We start from the raw sequence: 23,805 nt of genomic DNA, 5'->3' as shown, positions 1-23,805 counted from the left end.
GCAAGCTTAAAAAAGTTATTGAAGTCTTTATAATCTCTGAAGGTAAGCCTGACTTTAGTGCCCGAATATGAATATGGCATCACAACTTCTGGAGTCTCTGTTGAATGCTTCTGATGTAAAATATGCCTGGTATCATATTTTATCTTTTATCTGAAGCCTTTCTGTAACCATTCTGCAGTAAACGATGTTGAATATGCTTCCTGCACACCCATTCCTATACTTAACATGATATACCTAAAGGCTGTCTATTAATACCACCAACTTACAAAAGTGTCATGAACAGAATAGCTAGGAATTCCCTTTCCTTTTTTTCCAATTCAGGTTTTGATGAAAAATGTGTGGTCTTCTCTTGGTCTGTGAAGCATGTATTCTGCTGGATTGCCCTACTACACAATTTTACTGGAGTCTGGAGAAAGAGACCTTGAGATAATTCATGCTAAGGAATCTAGTTACAGGCCATGTGTCTTATTTAAGGGCACAGAACAGCACGGCAGAGGGAAGCTTTACTGCTTCTCTTTTAAAATATATCTCCCAGCAGATTTTGTCTGTTTGCATAAGATTATCATTTTTTGTTAGACAAGTTACTACGACAGTGAGAAAATTCATGTCTGAAACTGATGATCACACTGAAGTCAAGTAATGTTTTTAAAGGCTTTCCACAGCTGAAGTTCTGAATACGTGTTGCAGCCTTCAAGCATTATAATTATCTAGACTTTCTCATGACTGACTTTACTTGAAACTATAAAAAAATCACTTTCTTTACCAATTGAGATTGAACTCCTATGTACCCTGTCTTCACTTTTAGCCCAGCCTAAAACAAGTTTGTACCTGCACAGAGCTCTGGATCAACTATTATATCACCTGATCACAAGTGAAATGCAAAAAGCAGACAACGACCACTTCATTCCTCTCTGATTTTTTTTTTTTTCCCCAGGATAGCATCTACTGAATACTCTAGAATAATTCAGCTATACTACAAACGGAAGTTTTACAGTGTAAAGTTACTTTTAAGATCAACACACAACAGCACTATGAAGACTAGCTGAGGAAGATGTAACAAAAAGAACACACTCTCAAAGAAGTTTGCATAATCAGACTGCAAATACTCCATATACCACTTACAGAACAAACTGAGATAAACCTATTTTCTTCAGAAACAGTTTTAACAGTACATTTCACTTAAAGTTACAGATCATTCCCTTAAAAACATTCTGACAAATACCTTTCCCTGTGATATTAGTATTCCCCGTAATGTGTCAAACCCAACTGAGGGTCCTTGGCCAGTTTCATCCAGTTTTCCTTCAAGATCAAACATTGGAATGCAAGGACAGAAGAGTTCAGAGATGTGATGCAACAGCAGAAGCCTGTTTCTCAGTGAAATGATAGGAATTTCCTGTAGATGATTGTACTCCATAGGAACCTATGATAAGACAATGATGTCCAAATGTGACTTAGAATTATTATATACTTCATTCTATTAAGCAGAAGAACAATATATAAGATGTGCATGTAAATTTGTATTTAGAAATTCAAATATTTGGTTATTTACACTGTGAAAACTCAATACATGGAGTTCAGTTGTTTACAAAAGATACTAATAGTAACCATCTAAACTGAAACAACTATTAGAAACATGACAGTTAAGACTATTCTTGCCATTCCCTATTTTACAATTATCTTTATCCATAAACAGACACATTTTACATCAATATTCATAAAACAATCTTCTCCATGTAAAGCAACCAACAAAGAACTAAGTCCCTTGGAAGGCATAAGATTTTCATACCTGGAATACAGAATTAAAATCCCTGCCAATTTGCAAACTGAGTTACTGTTCTGCATTGGATTATCAGCTAAAAGAATTTCTCACCTTAGAAAACTGGAATTCTTCTTTGGAAAGATGAAAGTAAAATAAAGTAACTGCCTCAAACTTGAAACCAAATCAAAGCACACTGAGCTTATACAAGGATTTAGAAAGGAAATACATCTACTGAAAGATAATCAGTAAGCATACTAAGTACATTTAAAATCTGAATGCAACAAGCCAACAATATTACCTGTGTAGGGAGCTTGCCAGCATTAGCAGGTTTACTGGTTGACCAAGCTAAAGTATGGGCTGACCCACAGGCTACTCTGTTGATCTTTTTACCCTGAAGTGCTGCAACCAAGCGTGGTCTTTGGATGGCATTAGTTGTTCCATCTCCAAGCTGCCCTTCATCATTATCTCCCCACGTATACACTTCCCCTAAACAAAAATAAATAAATAAATAAAATTAATTGCTCTGTAGCTAAGCATACAACTGAATGAGGCCTTGGACCATAATCAAGATTTCTAGGACTGATGGCCATTCTGAAATCCACCATCTAGTGCAAATAAATCTTGAACAACAGCGTTAGGCCCACAATATATGGAAAGCACCTAGTATAAGATCTATTTATTTCTTCATAGTTTGCATAACTTAAAAGTTCTGTTCCAGAACAGAAGGAAACAGTGGAACAGGAGAATAACAACAGATATAGCGGAAACAGTCTGTATTTGATAGTTTCACAGCAATAAAAAAAGCTGATACTAAAAAAAGAATTTGAAAAGGATTAACATTTTGTACGAGAAGAAAAAGAATCCTATAATAGGTTCCATTACTAGATGGGACATTAAAATGGGTGCTTACTGTTGCAAGATAATTGGAAAACATATTTAAAATAGCAATTCTGTTTCTGAACATCCATTTTCTGCAGTTATATCCTATTCCACCAACATCTATAAAACACTCAGTTACTGTGCAGACTTGTTAATTAAATGTGGGAGTGAGTCTGCTACAAAGAATATCCAGTATGTGAACCTGCTCTGTAAGAAGCAATACTGTTTGTACAGTGCTTCATTTATCAAGTTTCACACCTCAGCAGCCTCAAAAAACCCTGTTAAAAAAAAAAAAGTCAGATCCATTCATTCCATTGCTTGGCCAATCTGTAATTACTTTTAGAACTCTATATTGTCTACTATAATTTAATCACAAATTTATTTTTTATTAATTAAAAACCTCCAGTTGGTTTTACATGATCATTTTAAAACAACTGCATGCTTGCTGCTCAAGAAATATACAACATCTGCAAGCACAAAATGTGTCTATGCACACAAAGGACCAGCATTTTTAGCAAGAACAACCTAACAATAGCTGACTAAAAAAACAGTCTCATTTTTTTCAAATTCAGTACTATGAGCTAAGTATTATTTAATTTTTATACCATCTTCAGTGCAGCAAACACAGTGCAAAGACCCAGTAGCAATTGCAATGACTTTCTTTCCTTGCAGTCCCTGCACTTGTCGTGGTCTTCTAACATGATCATCAGATCCATGGCCCAGCCGATGATAATCTCCTTTGCCCCTGTAAAGAGAAAGTAAAACATTTCAAAACTGTGTTTTAATTGTGGAAAAAACAGAATGACACACTGTGTCTGGTAATTGGCCTGCAGACGTATTTATAAACAGCCCAATACCAAAATCTTCTCCAAATACTGAACATTAATCATCCCTAGCTCACATGAAATGGATGTCATTCTATTCTAAACCTCCAATATGCTGTTCCTACAAATTCTGTGTATCACATCTGTTTTTTTTTTCCTCTTAAAAACATCAAGTACTGGAAGCATTAATCTGCAAAAAAGTACATTTATTGACCTCAGAGACTAGACCTTTGGACAATTTAAGGATATCTCTAATGCCATGCAAACAAGGGGGCAGAAGGATGCTGGAAAGGTTTTGTTCAGTCTTCTTAAACACTCAAGTCTAATAGTTTAAACTACAAAATTCTGAATGGAGTACAGAGATTTAAAACAACAAACTGAAATCAAATTCTCAGACCACAGCCACCACAAGCCAGAAATAATTTTGGTTTGTTATTTACGCTACCATCTTCTGCCCTGCATGACAGTTCAAGCTCACACTTCTATTGATGTCCTTAGAACTTTGGCATACTGCAGTGGTCAAGACCTGGAATGACAACTCTGTGCTTAGGTATCCAAGACAAAATACTTTGATTTTCCATTCAAATAGCACTATAAATTGTTCCTCAAAGTGGTAGATTTTACTACTAATCAAGATGTAGGAACTCAAATAAGTTTTTGATAGGGGGGGGAAATAAAAACAGTGAAGCAGTCTAACACTACTACCTGTTGCAGACAAGGTTACTTTTAACAGTGTCAGAGTAACTAATAGAAAATATTTACCATGTATATACTGCTCCAGGTTTTGTCAGAGCCACAGAAAATTGTGATCCACATTCTACTTTAACTACTCCAAGGCCTGTGAGAGAATCAATCTAGGAAAAACAAATCAAATTAATTACAGAGGCTATAGTTTCATAGACTGCACTGTCTTAAGTAAAATATAACGTGCAGGTGTGTCTGTATGTATATTTATACATTAAAATGTGTATGTAGACTACTTAGTAGTATTCGACTCCTTTCCTCATTATACCATTTACCACCTAAACATTAAAAAGAAGCTCAGATTTGGCAAACTGTTGAAGATCATCTCTAAATATTTTGCCAATAGTTACTCAGCAATTGCTCCTTAATAGAAACAATCAGGTTCTGTCTCAAAATACTCAACATTAATCATCCCTGGCTTGTATGAAATGGATGTGATTCTGTCAACATAGTAAAAAATATTTAAACCTCCTGTACACTCTCCCTATTTATTTTATATAGGTCATTACCATCAATCCTAAGGGACAGATGGCTGATGAAACATAAACAAGCTATTTTCATATTGTGTTACATCATGATACAAAAACTTATTATCTGGGACAGGCTAATAGACTTCATCCATTTGGAAACAGTGTATATCTCACAAACTCACAAAGCTCAGAAACACAATGACATACATCTTCATAACCAGCACTGCAATTCAAATTAGATGGGTACATGGATTTTATTTGCAATATATGAAGAAATTCCAAGTTAACCATGCATTCACATTGAAGGTTTGATATAAAGTAAGATCAGTTTTTAAATAGCTGATACCCCCTCTCTGGAATGGAGTTATGACATCAGCAAACTTTCTGACAGGAACCAAAATTAAAATGAGAAATATTGCTGGAACCAGCAATGTTCCCAAAAAGAAAGAATATCTTCAAGTTCAGTTTAACAGTGAGCACAAAATTTAAATACTCCCCATTATAGACTACAAAAGTAATTCTTAACAATAATCAAAAGAATTCTGAAGTCCCAGGATGAGTGCAAGTTTGCAAGTACTGACAAAAATCTGTCTTCAGTGTTCTCCATCGACCCCATGATTTATAAAACGATGACAAAATTACATTCAAATACCTTCATTGGTACTTTACAACCATCACTGCCTCCTCTCCCAAGTTTTCCATAATCTCCATCACCCCAGGACCAGACTGTATCATCATCAGTCAGGCATAATGTCTGTGCATCTCCACTGCCACAGGCTATGTCAATCACACGGTAGCCCTGGAGAGCTTCCACCTGTAAAGAAACCAACCTTTTTTCTTTCATAATAAAAGACTTGGATATTAAAGTTTCAGAAAAGATGAGAAACCCAACTTGGACAGGTGCTTCACCGGAGCTACAAGCCTGAACCACCACTGGAACAAGCAAATGAACGCAAGTAAAAGGGCTTTCCTCTTTTCAAACCAGCAAAATGAAAACTATGTATTTTAAATACCAGATTATTCTTTTTTAATTGGTTAACTAGTTGAATTTTTCTGATCTAAAAAGTCAGGGAAAACCATGAATACAAAACACATAAGGTTATTAAAAAGACAATATTCTGTTGAAATAATTTCAGGTTCTGTGAGTGAGCATTTTATGCAGTAATGGAAAAGAAAAAAGTCTTATTTTTAAATACTGTTTTACTAGCACTGGCATCATAATCTGAATTTAATCAGCATCTTTTGAAACGTTGCCATCTAGTGACGAAGACTGAGATTTGGATTCACAAAGTAAAAGGATGGTGACCCACATAGACCCTCCCCTTTGTGACCCCTACTTAAGAGATTGTAGGTAGCACAATCCATGAGCAGCATCAATCTTCACATACTTAAATTCAACTACAGATTATCTATTTTTATGTTAACCAAGAACATGGAGGGGAGAAAGACGTATAAATATATTTGGGAAAGGTGAGTAGACCTTGGTTTTTTGGGGCCCAGGAATAAGAACATCTGGATACAGGTGGTAAGGTCCTGAAGTGGATTAAGAATGTATGATACCACATCCCACAAATTCAAGCAATGAAAAGAGTTAATGTTTGTGTGAATAAAAATATGCACATAGAGTTACAGATAAAAATTCCCTTTGATTCAACTAACGCAATCTTATCCTTTGCTGTATTTTCAGCAATAGAAAACACGTAGCAAGATGAACTCTAATTTCAAAGGCAGGACAGTCTTCTTAATACCACTATTCTAACTTAAAGCTCTCACAGTCTAGTTCACAGGAATACAACAGCTGGAATTACAACTTGTCATCTAATCAGTATGCTCTTTCCATGCTCAATACAGTCCAAGGTCTTAGATCTACCACTTAAGAATCAAATGGAAACTGTTATCTTCTTCATCAGTAACTACTTAACTCAAATTTCCTTAGCAAATAGCAATTAAATAGTTAATAATTACTTTGGTTAAATTCTTATTAACTTAGTATAGATTTCAGTAACATCTCAGTATTCAATCAGGAGAATTATGAGTATAATTATTATGTTCAGGTTTGCAATGAAGTGGCTATCACTGTAATCACTGGTGTATTTTCCAGGAAGTAAACAATGAGGGGACCTAGTAGACAAGGAGTTCACTTGATACTTTCAGTGCAAGCAACTCTTGTGAAGGGGTGGAAGTTACTTACTGGGCAGTTGGGTCTTTGATTGTCTAAGAATGTAGAACTCCAAAGGTTTCTTACCAGTTTAGGTTTTAGTTGATCCTCACTATCTCCGTGGCCAAGGCGTCCATATCTTCCCTTTCCCCACGTAAAAAGGTCTCCTGCAGCTGTAATGCACGCACTGTGTGCTCCCCCAGCAGCAATGTCAACCACTTCTATGCCTCTCAGAGATTCAATTACACGAGGACGATCACAAGGGCTGAAATGAAAATATTTGTCTTGACAAAACTTTCAGAACAGACCATTCACATTCACCAATGTACAGAGAGAGGTTTCTAAAATGAGTACAGGGACACCCAAAACAACCAAGTGTTCGCTTTTGCTCCAGGTTAATATCCTAAAGATTTATGTTTCATTAGTCATTCAGAAATCTCTTGAGGTCTAGAAAAGCTGTACATATTTTACCATACATTATACTAAAGCATTACAGGTCAGCTGAAACTGCAAACCCACTTACATTAAAATTTAGCCAAAGCTAAGCATTCACTCCGGAAAATCAGTCCAACAGATTAACACAACAGAACTTCTCCTTTAATCTAGGCAACAATGCATATGGAGATCAGAAGCAGAATGGCAGCTTTGCTCCCTAAAGCACAAGGCAGATCCCAAAGGAAAGCCTCTGGACTTTAGTATCCACAAATATCTTAGAACAAAATATCTAATTACAGAAATCACACTGTTTATCTGAAAAATATTTTGTGGTTCATTCAATCTACATTTCTGTATCACTACTTAATGCTGACCTCTACGTATAGGCAGTACTCATACTACACCTCAAATACACAGCAACTATAATAAGTATCTGTTAATTATTTTAAAAATAAGATTTCAAAGTTTTTCTTACCTTCGATTTCCATGACCAAGTTTACCATCTTCTGCTTCACCCCAAGAATAAACTTCTCCCTCAGAAGACAATGCCAAACAGTGCTTTCCTCCTGAGTTTACTGCAACTTTCTTTATAAACACATGTTGAATGGACTCCAGTAAAGTTGGAGTAGAAACTGACTCTGTTCCTCCAATTCCAAGCCTACCTCCTGCTCCATATCCAGTGGCATACAGCTTTAAAGTGAAGAATCAAATTTAGTTTTGTTTGCCTCTTGAAGAACATTCATTAGAGCTGTAGAGAAGAATTCTTAACAAATATATACTAAAATACAGCTAAAGGAAAGCAAAAAAAAAGTTTCTTACATGCTTCTGTGCACTCTTTTAGAAAATAAGAAATATTTTTAATATTTCACAAATAAAATGTGAAAAGATGACTACACTCAAGTTAATATCAACTGTCACTGACTTCATGGATTTAATTTTAAATCCTAAGGTTGATTTTGTAAAAGCATCAAGAAACCACAGCTTTCTGTGATAATATCACAAAACCATCACTTGCAGGTCTCTTCCAAGCAGTACTATTCTAACTATTCTAGTTTTCTTTCTTTAGTGGAATATACACAACTAAACACATTTGCTTCTTCCCCTCCTATCTCATAAATATAATTTTAAGTACTGCTTTTCACTATCTTTTTTCTATCTGAAAGTGGTATTTCTCGACAGAATGATGTAACTAATGTGTCCCTTACCCTTCTGTGAATCATGAACAAGTAAGTATGATACTGACTGCTGAGGACAGAATCACTACAGTATCTCACTCGATAAATTTAACTGCTACAAAAAGCTCTAGCTAAAATTCTCAATCACACCCTTAACACAAAGATGCCTTCTGTATCAAAGTAAAGACTTTTTCAAACTAATGAATTTTTTTTTCTTTCTCCTATACCTTACCCTAAACCTCTGCATGGGGCTCCTTTTCACTCAGGATTTAAGTGTCTGTTAATTAGATCCTCCAATATCTAACTCACAGGCATGCAGCCAATTGTGAACAACCACAGATTCCAATTACAACTCTCCCTTGCCAGAGAGACAGTCACCATCACATTGTACTCTGTCCTGTTTTATGCAACTCTGTATACACATTACTTGCATTCAGCTTTATTTTCCAAAAATCTGATCACAGTTCTAAATTGAGAACATAAATACAGGTTTTTTCTATGCATTTAATGCTGTAGTACACCGAATTCCTAGACTGCACTGGCAGAGTTGATATAGTTCTGTTTCTTAAAAAAACAAATACTACTACTACTACTACTATTAATAATAATAATAATAATGATACCACCATCTGTACTATGAGGATTCAATATTTCAAGGGAGTGTAACAAACATTTTTTTGTTGTATCCTTACTTTCCCATCAGCTGTCACTGCAAACAAAGTCTGTTCACCACCAATTAACTGCACTGGTCTAAGGGTGGCAAGAGCTTCACATGGAGTTGGGACTTTGACTTTTGCCCCTTCGATCCCACCAAGTTGTCCCCTGTGATTATGACCCCAACCATAAATAGTTCCACTGCCTCCAGCTGAAAGTGTCCAATCATCGGGTCGTCTGCAGAAAATGAAAAACAAACTATATTTTAAGAGAGCTTTTAAAAAGTCACACAAAAATGCATTTTATCATTGTACAACAATGAAGCATCACCAGACCAAATCAATAATAGCTGAAAGAAATAACCTGTTCATCCACTGGACAAGTTGCTCATCCTGTTCTCTCTTAAAGACATCATGGCACTCATGCAGAACATCCATGTTTTCATTATCTGCCATTAATTCTCGAATTTTCTTTGCCACCTGTATTTTTGATTAAACAACGTTATTGAAACCATCAGTTACCCCTGTAACAGTCGGTGTAAAATACTTCAAACTCTGTCTTTTAAAATGAAACACTTTCATATATTCCATGAACCATTAAAAACATTCTTGCAGTACCTCATCAAGGAAAAGGCGAGGTAATGGTGTCCTTTTATCAAGAGCCACAGCAACCCTGGATGCCATACAGTATCTCCTGAACCAGGCCCATTTGTGTGTCTCTGCACAGCAAGGGAGAGTGTCCAACTCCAGATCACAAGCAAGAGCCACAAGCACCTGCAGACAATCAAAACTCATTTTAGAGATGTATCAAAAACGTGCAAAAAAAGGAACATGCATTTGATGTAGTTGAACACCTCATAGACCAGCAAGGCCTGAACAGTCTCAGTGATAACATAAAGTGCAAGAGACATTAAGAGCCATCTTCATTGACTGGGCAGCATCAAGTGTACCCACACTACCTCACATGATTATGTTTCTAATCTCCTCTTCCGATCCAGAAATTTTCACAACCCGTATATGAAAAACACTCCTTTTCTGTATCAAATACCATGTGCTGAACTTTTTACCTTCCAGTTCTAAACTGCCTCCTTTCTACAATTAAATCAATTTTCAATTGATTTTCAATTCGATTCAATTTCAAATCAATGTTACTGACAAAGACTGTGATATACTTTTTCCCTGAATAAACCTCTATGCATTTTAAGAATTTCCTTTCCTTAAGACAGTAAGTCCTCTTAGTCTAACCTTTTCAGCATGGGAAGCTTTTTCAGCCTGTTGCTGAACAGTTCCTGTTGCTCTTCTCAAGACTTCCCCAGCTTGTTTACTTGAAGTACAGGGTCCAAAACTGAATAAAACTTCTTAAACTTTCTTATTTGTTCCAACTACATGTAAATAAAACCCTAAAGGGTATTTAATAAACAAATAAATAAATATATACCTACATACCACACTCCTGTTAGGACAACTCAGAAATCTCTTTATCAAAAAGTGTAGACTACTGTACTTCCAATATGTTTTTCTGACCTACTTACCTCTGCCTAGCTCCTTATTTTGCATTTGTATATCTCATTCTCCTTTTAGAAGTAGTATTCTGATTTTGTCAGAAGTTTCTGATATAAGACTAGATGAGCATACCACATTTCACCAAAAAATCCAGAAATACACTAATCAATTCTTTGTTGATTTTAACATACTACCTTAAAGAAAGGGCTGTGAAGCAATTGTTTGCCACCTCTCACAATGGGGTCTTCATAGTCAAACTGTCGCTGCAAAGCTTCTGGAAGACCTTTAACCAGAGCAGCTAAAGCACTCCCTGTGAAACTCTAAGGAAACCACAAAAAAATAGAAAGTTAGTCTTCATATGCATTACAAAAAGTACATCATTTAGATAACCATGACAAAACATCACTAACTTCCCAAACTAGTTAGTTACATGAAGTATAATTTCCATGCATTTCCTCATACAAAAGTGTTTCTATCACTTTCTGGCAATTTGAAAACCACATCTATAGGGTATTGAAATAAGCCATTTTTTTCCCTAAAGCAGAATACCTTTACAAACTTGCAGACCTGTGCAAGAAGATTGTTCATTTGCATGTTTCCTATTTTGCCATTAACAACCAAGATCCTGCACATCGGAGCTGGCATTTTAATATTTCCCATGCACCTTAATGTGAAAAACGTGAAGAGGAGAGGATCACTGCCTCCTTACCAAAGCTCGTGTTTCTCCATCGTTATCCCCTAGAATTCTGTTGATGTTAATAGACTGACCAAACTCAGTCGTCAGCAGTTTCCGTAGTCTCTGCAAGGCCCACATTCTGTGGCCAGCAGCTAAGGAAACAAAAGCACACAGAGAACATAATTAGTCACAACAATCATTTTAACTTCAAACAGGTAAGACAATTTTAAGACTACACCTACCTAAGGCACTCAGTTGAGCACAGGCTGCAAGAGAAGCTGCCAAACGAGGAACTATACTCCTGTTGGAAGCAAAATTTAAGCGAAAATCCAACAAACATGTAACCAAATCCATTGAGGGACATGAAAGAATGCAACGATCTGAGAGGAGGTCTTTAGGGCCTGCAAGAGAAAAGGAGGGGAAGATTTATTATCAGACTGAAATAAGAACAGAACATAGGCAGGACTTAGCTGACCAAACAAAAATCTAGAGTGCCAGTCTGCATCTGGGTTGGTCCATTCAATCTCCCTTTGAAGGGACTGTAAGCAAGAGGCACTTTCATGACATAATTCACCTAATTCCAAATCAGATGGATTAAATAAACAGGAATTTGAGATGAACTATACCTCAAATGTATCCTCTCTTTCACTGAGGAAGGGACAAACTAGAGTGACTACAAAATATTTTTATCTCTTCCCTATGTACAAATGCACCTCTCAAGATTTCAATGAAAATGTTTCCTAAGTAGGAATGTAAATTTTTTCTTCATATGAATGTAAAGGAACCATTGAACTTCAGCATATAAAATATCATGCAATAGGTGCAACTGTAAAAGATAGACAAATAAATCCACTCTCTCACCCTTCTGTAAATGTCATACATGATACCCTACCTGCAGCTGGCATGATAGGGTAAACAGTGAATCTCCATCCCCAGCCATTCACAGAGCCATCACTGATGAACTTCCACTTCAGTTCATCCCCTGGAATTCGCAGCTCACTAGACCAATCTGACCATTCACGACCTGTTACAACAGGTAATACGAACAGATTCTTTTACACTGTCTGAGCCAATGCAAATCACTCATCAATAGCAAGTTCTCTCCATCATTAGGTATTATCAGCTTCACATAAATGTGTTTAAGACAAAAAGCCATGTCAAGAACATGAATAGGACTGTAACAATGTTACTCTAACAACACTTAGGTCTTGAACACTTCAATTAGCACTGCTAGCTGCTACCCCCAGTACTTTTAGTACCACATTCAAAAGACAATGATGAGATCTTACACACTTAACCTGTCCTACTTTCCAATAATCTTTTCACATTACAAAGACATGTAACATTACATTCAGCTTTACAGCTTTTTCCAACCAGGAATCCCATCAGAAATTTCTCAATAACGAAACACATGCCCATCTGAAACAGTCTGGGGGAAAAATAGGTCAACAGTAAAAGCCCACACCATGACTGCTCAGAAATGTTAAGCACAGGCAGTAACTACTGAGACCCTTGCACACAATGTAATGGATTAGTAGGTTCAGTGTAAAATTTCATTAAATTAAAAATATTCCTCTAAAATCTACTACAAATTAATAGTGCTTAAAAATGAAATCAAGAGATAATAGGATAAAAGACATGAAGATTTCATGTAGTGTCACATACATAGACCAGAGCAGAAGACAGAAAGAGAAAGCCTAGATATTATTTGGGGCATTCAAACAGCAGAAGAGCATTTGTCTTGACTGTATGAAAGCTCAATTTCTCTAAGTATTACAAAAAAGAAAAAAAGCTAACAAAAGAAGTATTCTCTTGCAATTGTGTCCCAATTTGTTAAAATATATTTTTATTATACAGAAATTCATACATATTGGCAGGGGTGCTAGACTGATTTTTCATACTCTAACTGCTCTTTTCTAAAAGATTCTCTATATTCAAAGATGCAAGATGACTCTTGTATGTGCGTGTATCTAGATCTTACATCTTTTTTAGTTTAAAACAGAATATAATTGACATGGTTCTTCCTCTTTTTTTTTACTGGCATAGCCCTCACAATAAGTTAGTCACAGACAGTGACTGACACTGGTGCACTGCATTCAGCATTTAACAGTAAATCACACGAGACATTTTTGAAAAGTGCTAGTTCTTATAACCTGATCGGACGGAAACAATTCTGTTGACACCATCCATTATGGTGAGGGGATCATGACGCCGCTCTGTAGAACACTGGCGATCAAATTCTACCCTCAGTCCCTCAGCACCTAAACAGCAACAAAGAGTTTACACATTTCTACAGAGCAATCAATACCACAAAGAAATGCAGTATTTTGGAAATCCACATGAAATCACACGCAGCTTTTTTGGAAGCCAGAGCACTCGTTAATAAAAATAACTTCCTTTGGCTTAAGGACTTTGTCTGTAATGCCTTCTCTTTGAAAGGCTTACATCACACCAAGCTCATGTGAGCAGGGGCTGGCAGTCAGAAGACTATACTCAGAACATTCCGAAGTAAGGTTGCAACAGACAAAACCCATCTATTTACAGTAAAGGCAAATAGCTCTTTGTTGCCTGTACCTTTTGAGAAGTACTAGATAACATGCTGAAGGAAGGACTCAATGAAAAGACAGCATTAAAACAAGAGTATTGCCCTAATGCTCAAGACTAGAAGACAAGTGTTCAATTACAGACCCTGAACAAGACTCAGTCCTTCCCAGCATCATAGCTGAACAGAACTCAGCCATGATACACAGCTGCATTCACAGCCAGTGAATCCCAAAATGCATATTTCTCAGGATTGAGATGTTGATGGAATAAGTGTCTTAAGAAAGTCTTTATTATAGTGAAAGAACATGTAACATGGCTTTAAGAGTTCACTACAGTTTTGCAAGCTAAGGAAGAATTTTATACATGCAGGTTGAAAAAAAATCACTAAGTTTTAGTAACATAATTCTAATTCTATACCTGGTATTTTAACTGTGCCACTAGAAGATGTATCATCAGTATATGGATGGCTGCTTTCAACCACAACTGGTTGTGAAGAGAGGCGACCACTCTGTGAATCAGTTGCCACATCTTCTAGTTCAGTAACACACAGCTCTAACAACATATCAGCAACCTAAGAACAGAAAAATGTACACTTTACAAAAATAAAATTGAATTAGTCCAAGAAATCTAAGCCAACTACCATTCTTCCCAAGTTTTAAATAAACAATCACTTTTTCTGAAATCTGGTTCATAAACCCTCATATTCACTCAAAGATACTCCTTTTGGTGTTGTTAAAGCTAGAAAAATTCCTAGAATTAAAAGCCAAACAACATAATCTTCCATGAAGCAAATGACACAAATAATTGTTTTCGCTTACAAAAAAAAACAAACTGTAAAATTTAACTGTAAAGCATAGGCCAAGAGATTAATGGAAGTTGTAAATCTCCTGCTATATTCAGCATTGGTGTGGCTTCACCTTGAGCACTGTATGCAGTTCTGGACCTCACCATTTAAGAAGGATGTGAAGGGTCTTGAATTTGTCCAGAGGAGGACAACAAAGTTGGTGGAAGGGCTGGAAGGAATGTCCTGTGGGGAGTGGTTAAGGTCTTTGGTCTTGTCTAGTTTGGATAAAAGGAGGCTGAGGAGGGACCTCATTGCTCTCTACACCTTCCTGAGGAGGGAAGTGGAGAGGGAGGTGCTGAGCACTTCTCCCTGGTATCCAGGGACAGGAATGGCTCAAAGCTGTGTCAGGGGAGGTTCAAACTAGACATTAGGAAGCACTTATTTACTGAGAGGGTGGTCAAACACTGGAACAGGCTTCCTAGAGAGGTGGTTGATGCCCCAAGCCTGTCAGTGTTTAGAAGGCATTTGGACGATGCCCTTAGTAACATGCTTGAACTTGGTCAGCCCTGAATTGGTCAGGCAGTAGGACTAGATGATGACTGTAGCCTTCCAACTGAAATGACACAATTCTGTTCTTCCTATTTAACCAGTATGTAATATCACAAAACACTGCTAAAAGGAAAAATTCTAATGGTACTCTTTTTTGAAAGAGCAGTTTCAAATAAAAATTCTGACTTGAAGTAAAAAAAAAACACAAAACCAAACCCCAAAACCCCAACAAAAATTAAACCATGACAAGCACTCACAAAGTTGTTAAGCTATTCCCTATTAGTGCTAGAAGCAAAAATCAAGATGAATGTATAAGCATGTATATATCATGTAACTAATTGGAATGGGAGGGGAACAACTACCTTTCAAACCCAGAACATGGGTGTGCATAGATGATCATGATGAAGTATTTTAAAATTGAAGGGGGGAAGGAGTTAACAAAAGTAACAGTTTGAGATAACACTCAATTGTCTCCACATGAATAGCATCAGCTAGGCTCTCCCACAAACCTAGTTTACTCAGAGATACTTTAAGATTTCATTGCTTTAAACTGAAGCTGTCATCTTATTTATTCCATTAAGAAATACAGAAAATTTCACTCAATTCAATGCGTACTTCTTAACAAACCCGTTATTGATATTTTTGGTTAGTGAAGCCAAGTTTAATAAAAGAATACAAAAATAAGCATTGCATAATCACTTCAAATGTAAGGGTAAAGCTACAAGCAACATTCAATTCATTACTGTAAGCAGATATTATCTAAACAGTAAATTAATTGTATCATTCTTTCATACAGCTATTGGTATCTAACACAACAGCATTTATTGATTCTGTTTGTCAGTTGTCCCAAAAAAACCCACATCTGGAGATACTTTGTAAATAGTTAGAAACTTCAATGCATCAAATGTGAATCTTAAAAATTAAGAAGAATTACTGTATCTGTAACAATACACCAACAGCATTTTTAGCTTGCAATTATAACTGCATCAATTTAAGAAACAAACTCAGATGGAAAATAAAATCAACATGGAAATTTTTAAACTAACATTCTACAGACCCAGGAAATAGGGTTTGGTTTACTTCAGTGTCATGCCAATAACCACAGTCAATTGTCCAACAAACAGATACGGCTAATCTATTTTAATGTCTAATTGCAGCACGACAAATCAAGGAAACAGCCTACTACTGACATTAGTAGCTCATGCATATTTTAATGTAATATTCCCACTAAAATCATTATGGTTCATGCATTGAAGTTCAACTCAAATGTTAAATGTTACTAAGTTTCTCAGTATGTAGAAGGGCACATCAAGTACAATAAAATACTAAATTACTAATAAAAAGGACATAGTTACAATGCAATAGAAACAAAACCTGACCTGTGGGTAAGCTGTGCCCATACCAGACAGCACAGCTGAAAGAACATCTCTTCCTTTTTCACCTGCTCGGTTGGACACAGCAAGCTTTAGCAGGTCAACCATGACTCTTGTGTCATCTGGTACTAAGAGGCTGGTAAACTCATCCAAGTACTGTGGTTCTGGGCCAGACACTTTACTTTGACTTTCTACATCCTACCAAAAAAAATTGCAGAAATATTTTGACAGTGAAGATGAAAGTATTTCACTGCATCCAAACAAGTTAACTTGTCTGAAGAAGTTTAAAACACAACTCGTAAATCTAGGATTACATAGCCCCCACATTAACTTACTGTTAAACCCATTTCTCAAGTGAAAAAGTTTTCCTAAAATTAACCACCTTGAAGTTTGGATTAAAAAACCCAAACAAACAAACAAAGACCTCTGTCTTTGGATAGATTTAAAAAATGCAGTCATCTACAGAACAACTTTAGAAGCACAAAAAAGCAAAACTGCTTGAAAAAGTATGATTAGGCCTTAAGTCTTAAGCAAAGTATTGACAACGTTACTTCTTTGGTTTTTGTCATGGTTTCTGCAATGATACTGGCAGCTCCAGGATCATCTGTGACTGGAATGAAAGGACGGGAAGAGGCAGCAGCAGCTGAGGGGGTTACAGCAGATGGTGTCACAGCATCTTCTGAAGAAACAACCTAGTCAAAACAACAAATAATAACTAACAAAAGCTGCAACAGCTGTAAAGATACTGTAAAACTTTGAAGAGTCTAATTATTTTTAGGAGGGTTTACTTTCAAAGACAGCAGCAATTTAAAAACAGCCATAAATTCAAAACCAACGGATTCGCTCCCTGCATTTTTAACTTCTATTTTATGTTCCCAGCATGGCAAACCAGCCAATACCACCCTCAGTGTCAGCTGCTACAAAAACATGTAAGAAAACACCAGTGCCTGCAGAAAAGTCTACAATGTAGAAGACAAGCCCTGACAATATATGTCAAATTAATCATCTGTTAAAGGAAAAGATCTCTTCAGTAGCAAGCCTTCTCTTTTTTCTGCTTCTGTTAGCAGAATCAACAGAATAGAACTTCATTCAGGTCATCCTGTCTACATTAGTTGATATAAGTTTACAGCGACATTTCATTAAGTAATTGTGAAATACTCTGTTACAATTATTTTTAAAGATAAGTTCTGTAAAATGCATTTAATATCTGGTCAAATGGTTGATACTTTCATATTAACTCTAAAATAGTACTAAAAGTCATCATAATTACATTTACATGACACAGTGCATTCTGAAAGTTCAAAGCTGATTTCACACTACGATTTTAGTTCTTCCCAATTTGACATACACAGAGTACCCACTCCTGAAATTAAAACATAAAAGAACTCTTTAGTATCTGTTATTATCAAACTAAACAGAACAGTATTTTTCAGCATTACTGTTAAAATACTGTTGGAAAAATTAATTTGACATTTTACCTCCCCTCTCCTGTCCTGCCACGGGTTTGGGCTCAGCCTCTCTTCTATATCTCCTACAAGCATGCATTCATCTCCATTTACAGGGCTTCCTGTAGAAGTAGCATCCAATGGGGGGGATGGTGATGAAGAGGGACATTCTACTGGTGCAATCATACTTGCAGGCATCAGTGCTCCAACAACTGCATCTCTGAAATAATTTAGGGCAGATTAACATAAACCTAACTGTACTCCCTTGTTGAGCTTGAAAAAAATTATATTAGCTTGTCTTAATAAAATAAGGAAAAGTTTCAAAGCTCCGGAATTTAGAGACTTGTTCATCTCTATTCTTCTTTGGGCCTGATGCTTAAATACTGTGTTTTAAGGCCACTATTTTACATTAGTTCCTCTTCAAAAATTTTAGCACAAATACTCTGTTCTGTACCAACAACAAAGAAGGGCACTGTCAAGTTTTATTGTTCTTTCCACCCTGCCTCCCACCACTTCCTCCACATCATCTACCATTATTTACTTACACTCCTTTTACATTATTTACTTGAGCACTTCTAAATAAACAGTTTTTTCCCAGGCACTAGGAGCTTATGTAAAGAAAACATAACAGCATAAACGAAGCTCAGGCCTATCCAAAGGAGTCCAAACTTGTGAAACAATTTTTACCTGACTTGAGACCCCAACAGATTATAAGCTTTGTCACCTTTTGCTCTGCAAAAGACAAGAAGGCTTGCATGCCTACCTGGCATACATGATTTGTAATGCCATCAGTATATGAGATAATGCCTGCTGTTTAGCAACATTCCCATCAAGTGACAGGAGAATCTTAGCAAGGGAAGGGCGATTCGGCTTGCAACTGTTTGCCCCGCTAATTTTGTTACTGGCAGCAGAAGAATCTGCATCTGAAGGAACACCTGGAGTGAGGGGAAAAAAAAGACAAGGCAAGCATTTTTTAATCATGTGATACATAACTGGAACCAATTTATCTGATTTCATGCAAAGTCAGAAAGATGACTGTAAAACTAACTCTAGACTAGATTCTTAAACTTCTGTGCCTACAGTTAAAACATTAAAATCATTATTGAGGCTTTGCAGCAAGGCTTTCTTAAAATAATGTTCCACCTTGTTACTTACTCATGAAGATTAAGGTAATACAGACACAAAAACTGTGGTGACTAGCACCTAAAAAAAGTATTACTCACACAGAACTTTCACAAATAGCAAGAATATTTGTTAGGTACTCTTAAAAACACTAATCAAACATTCTATATATATAGTTCTTGCTCTTCTTAAAATATGTTGCCTTGCTCACAAAAAGGATTAATTAGCAAGATGTTTGGTACTTTTCTATTCAACACAAAACACTGCTGTTTTGCATCCCTAATCCTTAAGTTACCTACCCTAAAACCAAAAGGTAACAGTAGCAGCAAGAAGTACAGCAAGAGGTAGTATGCACGAAGACCAAGATTACAGTAGCATCCATCCACTATTACCTCTATGAAGGTCTATTCCATATTAATGACACAGTCTATGAGGTATTTGATAAAGCATGTTGCATTTTCATTTCCTGAAGAATAGCAGAAGTTGAAACTAATGCTGCTTCTGAACAAGACCTTCACAAGTTCCACTTCCAGGAAGAAGTTCTGTTGCAAGTTTATTTTTAGAGGTGTGTATGTTTTTTGTTGTTGTTTTGTGGTGCTCTTTTAAAAGCTCTTCTATCACTTATTAAACCACATACAACTCACTCTCCCATGGCATGAAAAAAACCCCAATGTAAGGCAATAAATACCAACCAAGATAAGAAGCACCTAAAGGGTCCCTCGCTGTCTGGAAAAGAACTGGTTCATGAACAGATGGTGTAGCTACATCCACTGTTGTCCATGCTACACTGTGGGAAGACCCACAAGCAACCCGAGTGATTTTCTGGCCTTCCAAACCCTGAACAAGAGTAGGCTTTCTATTGACTGTAGTAGTTCCATTGCCTTGCTGCCCATGGTCATTGTCACCCCAAGCATAAACCTGCAAGTAAATATTTCCACATATTACTTTGCTTCACTGGTTGTCTCATTCAATTGTTTTCTTCAAAATTCCTACAAGGGAATCTTAGGGATTTGTATTATTAATCTAGGACACTTTAGAGAACCTATTGCCCTGCCTTTTTTTCCCCCTTGTTAAATAATGGAGGTATTATAATACATGAAATGGGGAAAAAAAAAAATAAAATAAAAGCAGTACTTTATCAGATTATTAATAAATTATTGCCAATTCATAAGTCATCAGTTGATTAATAAATTATTCAATATTCACAGTGTACAGGAACTTCGAATAATTTGTTGCATAGTAATTACATTAGGGATCCAAATCAATACAGAAATAATTATAATGCTGGATCACAGCAGAAAAATCTGTCCAGAATACTATGACTGCTTTTGCATTTCATGAGTGCAAAGCAGGAAACTGGTAATGAAATACTACATCAATCTGGAAAACATTTCCAAAGCTACTATAACAACAACATTTACACTCCAATAGTAATATGAAAATTAATTTATTTTCAATTGCACTCATGCTTATACTTATTCAAAACTCTAAGAAGCAAATAAATACCATTAGATATTTTTATTCCATTTTTATCCGCACTGATGCTATTACACTTTTCTACTTCAACAGTTGAGTTTATTCCTTTCTGGAACAAGGGAAAAGGGGAAAGGAGGGTGATGCAAAACATACCTGTCCAGTGTCAGTAACTGCTAGACAATGGAGTGCACCTACAGCCACGTGTACAATCTTTTTACCCCTCAGTCCTTCCACAACTTGTGGTTTTCGTACATGTACATCCGTGCCATGGCCCAGCCTGAAGTAGTCGCCCTTACCCCTGCAACAGAGAGGAATCTTAAAATCCAAATGTAATTATATATTTTATACATTTCTCTGTCAGTGCAGCTTCCAAAATCAAAATACTTAATCTATCACTGGGATTACATACAAGCACCAACTAGCAAACTCTTCAAATCTGAAATGCAAAGACCTAAAAAGGAGGTTATCTGCAGGTCTGTGACTCTGAAACTTTTCATCTCAGGATTGAACAGGCATCACAATTACTATTTTTTTGTATGTTGTGCAATTGTGATTACCTTGAACTTCCTCTGTAGCACAAATGCTGCAATTATAAATACTTACAAAACTGATGTGTTTTGATAAGACTTAGACAGATTTATACTACCAAGGATAAACCTAACAGCCTCTTTAACAAGTCTACTCACACACAAAAAATATACAAGAACTAAAATGCTTTCAGAATAGTTGTTTCACACTGTTGCAAGCTTCAACAGGTTCTCAATCTTCCATAATTTAAATTATTCTAAAATTGTTATACACAAACTGCACTAAAAATATACCAAATCCAAAAGTAATGTAAACACCTTAAAATGATAAGAATGTCAGTGAAGAAGAAAAAAAACCTGAGATTTCTTCCACTGTGTTTCTAGTAACCATTCACTCAGCTCTGCTCGATCACCATCAACACCAATTTTTTCTCAATAAAGGTTATGTTATGCTGGAGGTGAGTATGACATACAGAACCTAACACTGTAACACAGAAGTTGTGATTTTTCCCTCAGATCATTACAAATTTGAGAAGAATAAAACTTTAGAAGCAACTCAGCCATCCCCAAAGTGCAGACATGCACAGCTGAAACAGTAAAAAAAGAACAACTCTTCATAGGCCTGTAATGTCATGAAATAGCTGTAGATTTTATGACTAGATGTAACAGTGTCACAATAAACTAGAGGAAGGAATGAACAAGAATTTTGCAATGAGTTCTTAAAGACTGCCCAATTCCCTTTCTTTTTACTTTCATTGCTACAAAAAAAAAAAAAAAATTCAAAGAGGAGGGAAAACCAAGAGAAAGAAAGTTTCCAGTGGCCACTCTTAGAAATTACATCTCTGCTAAGCTTTTCTCCCTTTCAAGGATCAAAGTAACTTATAAAAACAGAAGTTTTGTGGATTTCTCATATCATTCACCAATTGCTGACAAATAATACAACAAAAAATACCATTTTAAGTCTTCTTAGCTTTGATATATATCAAACTGGTCTTAAGTCTTATAACATAAGGACAGGGTAAGACCTGGTTAGTGCTGTGAAGCCCATCTGCCATAAAAATTTTATTTTTTATTTACTTTATTTTTTAAGCTCACAAATTTTAAAGAAAGGTATATAAACTCAAAAAGCCAAGTTTGTGTTCAAAACAAAGCAAAAGCAAGCAGAAAAACAGAAGAAAAAGGGCGTCTGAATAACTCTCACTGATCACCTCATACCAGTTCTTGCTTTGAGGCATTATTACTGACAACTCAGTGGCCTTTTGAGCAGCAATGAGCTCTGCACAAACCCTGTGTTTCCAAGGAAGTTTCTTCACATCTCCTCTGAACTTTACTTCCTTACTGTAATACACCCTTACTTTCTCAATCTCTGCTTTACGCATAGGCTACATGCTCCAAACTACAATTCTCAGGTTCTCTTTTTCCCATCCCACTATCAAGTCTTGCATTAACATTGCTTTAAATGCTCCACTGCTCCCAAAAGAAGGAATGATCTTCCTCTCCTTCCACTAATCCAGGCATACTAACAAGAGTAAAATACAAAACTGACACAGTGTTACACTAACTGAACAGATGACAACTTGTCTCAAAGAGCTGCCAACTTAAAAGACAAAGCACACAGATACAGCACAGATGGAGTTAAGACAATCAAGCAGCAATAAATACAACGCATACTTGGTAATTGCTTTGTTAGTACTTCCTGGTAAATGCAACATACCATGTCCATACCACTCCTGACTTGGTCAGTGCCAACGAGAACTGTGCACCACACTCAATCTGACAAACGCCTTGACCATTCAGTCTTTCGATGTTCTGAGGAATGTTGCATCCTTCACTCCCTCCTCGGCCCAGTTTTCCAAAATCACCATCACCCCAAGAAAACACCAAACCTAACAAACACCAAACTGCAGGTCAAGTAATGATCACAATATTCCAATGCACTAGAAAGCTCCTGGAACAAGAGATTCCTACCTTCATCTGTCAAAGCAAGAGTCTGAGCATCTCTGCTTCCACAAGCAACCTGAATGACTCTGTGGCCAAGGAGCACTTTAACCTACAAAACAGAAAAAGTAAGCAAGAAGTTCCAAAGAAATCATGTTTCAAAACCTTACAGATATTTTCAAGCTCTTATGACCAATCTTGTTCATTGTGCCCAGCCTGAGCATGCCATTTAGCAAAGGACTATCAAGCCTTACTCACTCCTGAGCCAACATCGCTCAGTGACAGTAGCAGCTTCCAGCTATGTACCCAGGTAGATGCAGAACATAAACGTTCCACACAGCACTAGCCATTCTGCATCACATCCCAAGAAAGACTGGATCTTTTTGGCCCTTCTGAAATAGCTTGCCCGTTATTACAGGTATGTGTACCAAAATCTCATTTAGCTCACTCCAAAATGATGCTTTCACACCATTTTCATGGTCTTTGGCTTTACTTGAGCTTTATTTTAGAATCTGCTAAACAAAAGCACATCTGCATTTCATCGGAGACAAGAAAAATTCATTTTACCATCTTAGGCTTCAGCTGCGTGGTATTATCTCCATGCCCTAGCCTTCCATATTCTCCAAGACCCCAAGTATACAGTTCACCACTAGAGGTAATGGCAGCACTGTGGGAACTGCCACAGGCAATATCACGGATGCGTTTGGTTTTCAACGCTTCTATCAATCTGGGTTTATCACAGTTCCTAGAGAAAACAAGTAAAGAAAAAAA

The 23,805-nt window shown here is 36.5% G+C and overlaps 1 protein-coding gene across 3 annotated transcripts in view; it reads right to left on the bottom strand.

The window, feature by feature from the left end:
* Nucleotides 1-23,805, bottom strand: part of HERC2 (HECT and RLD domain containing E3 ubiquitin protein ligase 2) — a 120,100-nt gene that overhangs the window by 11,064 nt on the left and 85,231 nt on the right. For 2 of the 3 annotated variants that reach the window (XM_051608596.1, XM_051608597.1), the window contains exons 61-85: nucleotides 23,602-23,779; nucleotides 23,065-23,146; nucleotides 22,811-22,982; nucleotides 20,723-20,867; nucleotides 19,786-20,011; nucleotides 18,735-18,906; nucleotides 18,005-18,191; nucleotides 17,078-17,218; nucleotides 16,533-16,724; nucleotides 14,238-14,391; nucleotides 13,430-13,537; nucleotides 12,169-12,300; nucleotides 11,519-11,677; nucleotides 11,310-11,428; nucleotides 10,795-10,920; nucleotides 9,716-9,871; nucleotides 9,462-9,577; nucleotides 9,137-9,335; nucleotides 7,745-7,959; nucleotides 6,922-7,099; nucleotides 5,329-5,490; nucleotides 4,225-4,316; nucleotides 3,244-3,383; nucleotides 2,058-2,245; nucleotides 1,223-1,420 (exon numbers count right to left, since the gene is read on the bottom strand). In XM_051608596.1, the coding sequence (XP_051464556.1) occupies nucleotides 1,223-1,420; nucleotides 2,058-2,245; nucleotides 3,244-3,383; nucleotides 4,225-4,316; nucleotides 5,329-5,490; nucleotides 6,922-7,099; nucleotides 7,745-7,959; nucleotides 9,137-9,335; nucleotides 9,462-9,577; nucleotides 9,716-9,871; nucleotides 10,795-10,920; nucleotides 11,310-11,428; nucleotides 11,519-11,677; nucleotides 12,169-12,300; nucleotides 13,430-13,537; nucleotides 14,238-14,391; nucleotides 16,533-16,724; nucleotides 17,078-17,218; nucleotides 18,005-18,191; nucleotides 18,735-18,906; nucleotides 19,786-20,011; nucleotides 20,723-20,867; nucleotides 22,811-22,982; nucleotides 23,065-23,146; nucleotides 23,602-23,779 (3,937 nt within the window). The remainder of the gene's footprint in view (nucleotides 1-1,222; nucleotides 1,421-2,057; nucleotides 2,246-3,243; nucleotides 3,384-4,224; nucleotides 4,317-5,328; nucleotides 5,491-6,921; nucleotides 7,100-7,744; nucleotides 7,960-9,136; nucleotides 9,336-9,461; nucleotides 9,578-9,715; nucleotides 9,872-10,794; nucleotides 10,921-11,309; nucleotides 11,429-11,518; nucleotides 11,678-12,168; nucleotides 12,301-13,429; nucleotides 13,538-14,237; nucleotides 14,392-16,532; nucleotides 16,725-17,077; nucleotides 17,219-18,004; nucleotides 18,192-18,734; nucleotides 18,907-19,785; nucleotides 20,012-20,722; nucleotides 20,868-22,810; nucleotides 22,983-23,064; nucleotides 23,147-23,601; nucleotides 23,780-23,805) is intronic. The other variant, XM_051608598.1, reaches the window with a different exon arrangement.

Source organism: Apus apus, chromosome 1 (genome assembly GCF_020740795.1).
Source record: "Apus apus isolate bApuApu2 chromosome 1, bApuApu2.pri.cur, whole genome shotgun sequence".
Classification (NCBI taxonomy): domain Eukaryota; kingdom Metazoa; phylum Chordata; class Aves; order Apodiformes; family Apodidae; genus Apus; species Apus apus.
This window is presented reverse-complemented; position numbering and strand designations above follow the sequence as displayed.